The sequence below is a fragment of the Canis aureus genome, chromosome 38 (assembly GCF_053574225.1).
Source record: "Canis aureus isolate CA01 chromosome 38, VMU_Caureus_v.1.0, whole genome shotgun sequence".
Classification (NCBI taxonomy): Eukaryota; Metazoa; Chordata; class Mammalia; order Carnivora; family Canidae; genus Canis; species Canis aureus.
In genome coordinates, this window is record NC_135648.1 from 8,565,402 (window position 1) to 8,571,476 (window position 6,075).

Sequence of the window (6,075 nt, forward strand, 5' to 3'; positions counted from 1 at the left end):
TGTGTCTCTGTGTCTCCCTCTTTCTCATGAATAAATAAATAAAATCTTTTAAAAAATAAAAATATAAACAGAACCTAGATTAATTAGGGTCTTTGAGATCATGAAGTCCAACCCCTTTCTTTTGTAAATAAAAAAAATGAGGCTGGGAAAGTTTAGATGATTGTGTGCGGGTCTCTTGATCCTCTGTGCAATCCTCGCTCTTTTAAATCACATTGAAAAAAGTGTGCATGATTGCTGTGCCCCCAGAGACTGAGTTCACATCCCTCTAGCACACAACTGCCCTGGGTTAGACACTCATCCTTTCTGATACTGTTGTTTTTTACTTGCAGAGTGGAGATCGTATCGAGGCCTCATGACTGTGCCGAGGCTTGTGTAAGATCGTCTATGGGACAGGATTCAGCTCGATGTCCCAGGCACATGATGCACCAAATCCATGGATTTGAACCAGGCCTTGTCCCACCCCCTCCCAGGAGGTGCACACCTCACCTTCCCCATCCCAAGCAGTTATTTTTCAAAACAAGGGGAAAGGGGACACTGATACAGTTCCATTTATTGTAAGATACCCACAGGAGCAGAAAAGCCAAAGACAAATCCTTTTGTTCCTCAAGAGCAATCATCACAGCAAAGTCGTGACGAGAAGTGGGGAAACAGTCATTCAGATGATCAGAAGAGAGACAGATAAGAGCTGGAAATCTGTCTGAGAAACAACTTCAGTGCTTCAAGTGGGGAAGTAGCACAAGGCCACTTTCTCTAACTGTGCACCATGAGTCTTTGCTTCTTCCAGTTTCTGGAGGGTGTCCAGGTCCACTGTGCCTAAAGTTTTCCCAGCAGTAAGAAGGCTTTTCTAATCCTTCATACTTGAATAAGCTCTGAACATGCTCTTCTCTGTCTTAAATGACCCCAGATATAGTCTTTTAATTATAGCATCAGGTTCACCTGGGGAGATTTTAACACTACATGCATTGTCTTCACACTTGATGACTTTTTTTTTTTTTAAGATTTTATCTACTTATTTGACAGAGAGAGAAAGAATGAGAGCACAAGCAGGAGGAGCAGCAGGCAGGGGGAGAGGGAAAAGCAGGCACCCGCTGAGTAGGGAGCCACTTCAGGGGCTCGATCTCAGGACTCTGAGATCAAGACCTGAGCTGAAGGCAGACACTCAACTGACTAAGCCACCCAAGCGCCCCAGCTCTTGGTGATTCTGATTCCATAGGTCTGGGATGGGACTCTCAGGAAAAATTAAAGTTTTATTTTTTTTTAAGATTATTTATTTATTTATTCATGAGAGACACAGAGAGAGAGAGAGAGAAGCAGAGACACAGGCAGAGGGAGAAGTAGGTTCCCTGCCAGGAGCCCAATGTGTGACTTGATCCCGGGACTCCAGGATCACGCCCTGGGCCGAAGGCAGATGCTCAACTACTGAGCCACCCAGACATCCCCAAAATTAAAGTAGGGTTTTTGGGTTTTTTTGGTTTTTTTTAAGTTTTAAAAATCTTTCCAGTGGCTCTTTAAATGTTACGGTTCCTCAGGTGACTCACTCCTCTCCTGAAATATGACAGAGACAAATTCTGTAGGGTTTCACTCATAGGTGGGATTTAAGAAACAGAACAAATGAGCAAAGGGAAAAAGACACAGACAGACAAACCAAGAAACAGACTCAGTGACAGGTACCAGAGGGGAAGTGGACGGTTGGTTGGATGGGGATGAAGGAGCCCACTTGTCATGAGCACTGGATGTTGTATAGAGGTGTTGAATCACTACACTGTACACCTGAAATTTATACTGCACTGTACGTTAACTGGAATTTAAATAATTTTTTTAAGTTCTGTTGATAAGTTGTGCACCCTTGATGTGACACAAGGAGAATGGAACTTTCTGCTCTTCCTCCCAAAAATCCATAATCCCTGTCAACCACAAGAAAAACATCAGATAAACCCAAACTGAAGGACTCTCTACAAAATGTCCACTCGGGATTCCTCAAAACTCTCAAGCTCTCAAAAAACAATAAGAACCTGAGAAACTACTACAGTCTAGAGAAGCCCAGGAGTCCCGACATCTAAATATAATTATAAATGTATCCTGGCTGAGATCTGAAGATAGGAAAAGAAAGACATTAAGTGAAAACCAAGGAAATCTGAATAAAATACAGATTTAAATAAATAAATGAATGAGTGAGTGAAAATAAAAACCTCTCCGGGATTATGGGTGCCTGGCTGGCTCCACTGGTACAGCATGTGACTCCGGATGTGTCAGGGTTCTAAGTACTAGCCCCACGCTGGGGGTAGAGATTACTAAAAATAAAAACAGAACACAAAAATCTCTCCGGGATTAGAAATCAGGGGTGGAGGAGGATGGAAAATCCTCGAGAGTTACATGATCTGCATACACAGCATTTCTCTAAAACAAATTGAAGTTTTTTCAAAGCTGTGAGTCCACTTTTTTTTTTTTTTTGAGTCCACATTTTTTAAAGAAGACCGCAGTGAAGAGTGAATACGTGTGTCCTGGAATGAAATCTGGGCAGCAGGCAGCCTCTGCTAGAAGATTCCTTGAGTGACCAACGTGCAAACAACCCTCCCCTCCCTCTATGTAAAGGAACAAAACCACCCCAGCCAGAGGGGAAGGCATCTTATCCCTAATGAACCAAAGAAGGGGAATCTGTTGCTCTTTCTAGAGTTTAGCAGCCTTCACCATCAAGTGAACCTCCCCAATATCTGGCTGCACAATTCTGTGTCCGTGGGTGTCTCCAGCCTCACCTTTGGGATGAGTTAAATGACAGGACACCTCTTCTCTTGGGGAGGGGGGGTGGAATTTGCATACACCAGGCCTTATGTGGGTAGAGACTTTAGCCAGAGTCCTTCACTAAGAACCTCTCTGCCTCTGGGGAGAGGGGACACACTATTTCCTTAATGGCAAATATTACATCTGCAGTGCCCCAGACACCCCGTCTTCCCAACACAAAACTTCACTCTGCTCGTTACTTATGAAAGTGGATCAAGTCTCCCCACCTCCTGGGTCAGGACCTGAGGCACCTGCTCCGGGACTGGGGACGTGGGAGGAACAAGCCCCAGCAAGACCGAAGCCAGTGTCCTTGAACGAGACCCGGTTCAGCGTTGCTCCTGTCCGCCCACGAGGGCTCACGGCATTTTTATGTCCTACTATTGTGCTGTGGCCTAAGAGACAATCAGAAAGTTTAGAAGGAGCAGGAGACTCGGAGGGGCAACCTTGGAAATAACCAGGTCGCCCCTGCCCCTCTGCGCAGGTGGAACCTCTCTAGACAGGGGCAGGGGTCGGCCCCCACCTACCTTTCCATCTGAACCAGACCCGAGCTGACCTTCCCCGCTGAAGGCTCCAAGACCAAGCGTCCAACCAGCAGCCCAGGAGACGCAAGCGGCCGACCTCGAGACCCCTTCCCGCGAGCTGCGGCCCCCACCCCCGCCCCGCGGGTCCCGCGCAGCCCGGCCTACCTGTCCCGCAGGTGCCCGCAGCGCAGCCCCAGGGCCGTGCACTCCGCCGCGCTCACCCGCACGCCCTTGCACGACTTGACCGGGTAGATCCAGAGCTGCGCCACGGTGCCCACCTGCCGCAGCCGCCCGCGCCGCCGGGACCGCGCGCGCCGCCAGGCCACCGTCCCCAGCGCCGCGGCGGCCAGGCCGAGCGCCGCCCCCGCCAGCCAGGCGGGCCGGGAGGGCGCGGGGAGGCCCAGGCGGCGCGGGGCCCACGAGCCGGCGGCGCCCATGGCCCAGCGCGCGGCGCGCGACGCCTGCAGCTCCGGCCGGGGCGCGGGGGCGCGGGGGGCGCGCGGAGGGCGCGCGGAGGGCGGGCGGGGGCGCGGCGGCTCGGGGCTGGCCCTGCGCTCCCTGCGGCCCGCGCCGTCACCGGACGTGAGCCGGGAAGGCCCGCGCCCGCCGCCCCCTCCCCGCCCGCTCTCCCGGGGTTGGTCGCCGGCCCCTCGCTGCGCCCGCCCCCCGCGCAGGACAGGCCCCGGCCCCGGCCCCGGCCACGCCCCCGGCCCCGGCCACGCCCCCATCGGGCCACGCCCACGCCTCGCCCCCGCAGGCTCCGCCCAGCCCCGCCCCTCTGCCCCGGCTCCGCCCCCAGGCCCCCTACTCCCTACCCCCGCCTCCGCCACTCCCCCTGCCAGCCCCGTCCCCGGCCGCGCCCCACGCGGGTTCCAGCCCCAACCCCCACCCCTCCCCCGCCTCCCAGCACCGGCCCCGGCCCCGGCCCCGCCCCTCCCCCCGCCGGCCCTTCCCTCCGGCCCCGCCCCCAAGCCTCCCACTCCCTCCCCCCGTCCCCGCCCCACTCCTCCCGCCCCTCCGCTCCCTCCCACCCCCCCGTCCCCGGCCCTCCCACTCGCTCTCCCCTCCGCCCCGCCCCCACTCCCTCCCCCGGTCTCCTCCCTCCCCCCGTCCCCGCCCCACTCCTCCCGCCCCTCCGCTCCCTCCCACCCCCCAGTCCCCGGCCCTCCCACTCGCTCTCCCCTCCGCCCCCCACTACCTCCCCCCCCGCCCCGCCCCCCTACCCCTACTCCTCCCCCGGCCCCCCCTTAACCCCGTTTCTTTTTTCTTTCTTTTTTTTAAAGATTTTTATTTATTCATAGAAACACAGAGAGAGAATGAGAGGCAGAGACAGGCAGAGGGAGAAGCAGGCTCCACGCAGGGAGCCCGACGTGGGACTCGATCCCGGGTCTCCAGGATCACGCCCTGGGCTGCAGGCGGCGCTAACCGCTGAGCCACCGGGGCTGCCCTAACCCCGTTTCTAACGCGGCCCCTCCGCCGCCTGCTCCCGCGCGAGAACCGGTGCGGAGGCCGCCCCGCCTCGGGGCCCGGATGGGGCGCTCGGGACCCAGCCGGGGAAGCGGCCGGCGGGCGGCGGACCCGGAGGCTTTACAAGGCGGGAGCTGCTTGCTGGACGGACGCAGCGTTCTCGCGCCCCGGGTGGAAGCGTCTGCGGAGAGACAAGCCCCGAGGGCAGCCCGGGTGCCCAGGTGGCCCAGCGGCTGAGCGCCTGGCTGTGGCCCAGGGCGTGACCCTGGAGACCTGGGATCGGTCCCGCGTCGGGCTCCCTGCAGGGAGCCTGCTTCTCCCTCGGCCTGTGTCTGTGTCTCTCATAATAAAATCTTAAAAAAAAAAAAAAAGACAAGCCCCGAGGGCGGCGTGACTTCCGGCCCCTGGGGGGACGACCTCAACCCCTCCGCAGTGCCCCCCAGTGCCCCGCACCCCACCTGCCATAAACACCCTCCGGGCCTCGGCTGAGGCTGGGCCCCCACCTTCCAGAGCTCGCCCTGGGGGGGGGGGCGGGGGGCTGCGGCGTTAGGGGTCCCTCCTCTGTGCTCTGAGGCGCGTATCTCCTGCAGAAACGCCTTTCCCGGACTGAGAGCCGAGAGCCGGGGCCTGTCCCCCCCTCTCCGCGGGAGGCTGCCATCCTGGCTTCTAATTTTTTTTTTTAATTTATTTATTCATGATGGAGACAGAAGCAGAGACACAGGAGGAGGGAGAAGCAGGCTCCACGCCGGGAGCCCGACACGGGACTCGATCCCAGGACCCCAGGATCGCGCCCCGGGCCAAAGGCAGGCGCCAAACCGCTGAGCCACCCAGGGATCCCAATCCAGGCTTCTGTAGTCGCCAGCCAGCGGGCATAGGGGCCCGACCGCGTTTCTAGGGACCAACCTGTGGTCGGTGCTCCCCTGAGCTCCCCACCTGCACACATCCTCCCTTTAACGGGCCGGTCACCTCTGCACAGATGGGACCGAGCCCGGCTCTTTCTTGCCCCTCCAGCCGCCCGCTTACCGGATACAATTTGTTCTCAGGGCTGTGCTCACCTTTCCCGGCTGCCATCACACAGGCTGTAGGGTGAACAGGGGCTTTTCTTAGACAAGTTCAGGTTTCAGGTTGTTTATTTTTCAAAACACCGTTCCTTAAATTGTGACGCTGTTCTGGGAACGTTTGAGAAGGGTGCCTCAGTGGCTGAGCATCTGCCTCTGGCTCAGGTCGTGATCCCGGGGTCCTGGGATCCAGCCCTGCATGGGGCTCCCCGCAGGGAGCCTGCTTCTCCCTCTGTCCATGTCTGTGTCTG

General features: G+C 57.3%; 1 protein-coding gene across 6 annotated transcripts in view; it reads right to left on the minus strand.

Annotated features, from left to right (window-relative positions):
- Positions 1–3,736, minus strand: part of MTARC2 (mitochondrial amidoxime reducing component 2) — a 36,365-nt gene extending 32,629 nt beyond the window's left edge. For all 6 annotated transcript variants that reach the window (XR_013373953.1, XR_013373952.1, XR_013373954.1 and 3 more), the window contains exon 1: positions 3,465–3,736. Coding sequence is in view for 3 of the 6 variants with exons in the window: in XM_077886540.1 (XP_077742666.1) it covers positions 3,465–3,736 (272 nt within the window). In the remaining 3 variants the exon portion in view is untranslated. The remainder of the gene's footprint in view (positions 1–3,464) is intronic.
- Positions 3,737–6,075: the final 2,339 nt, after the last annotated feature.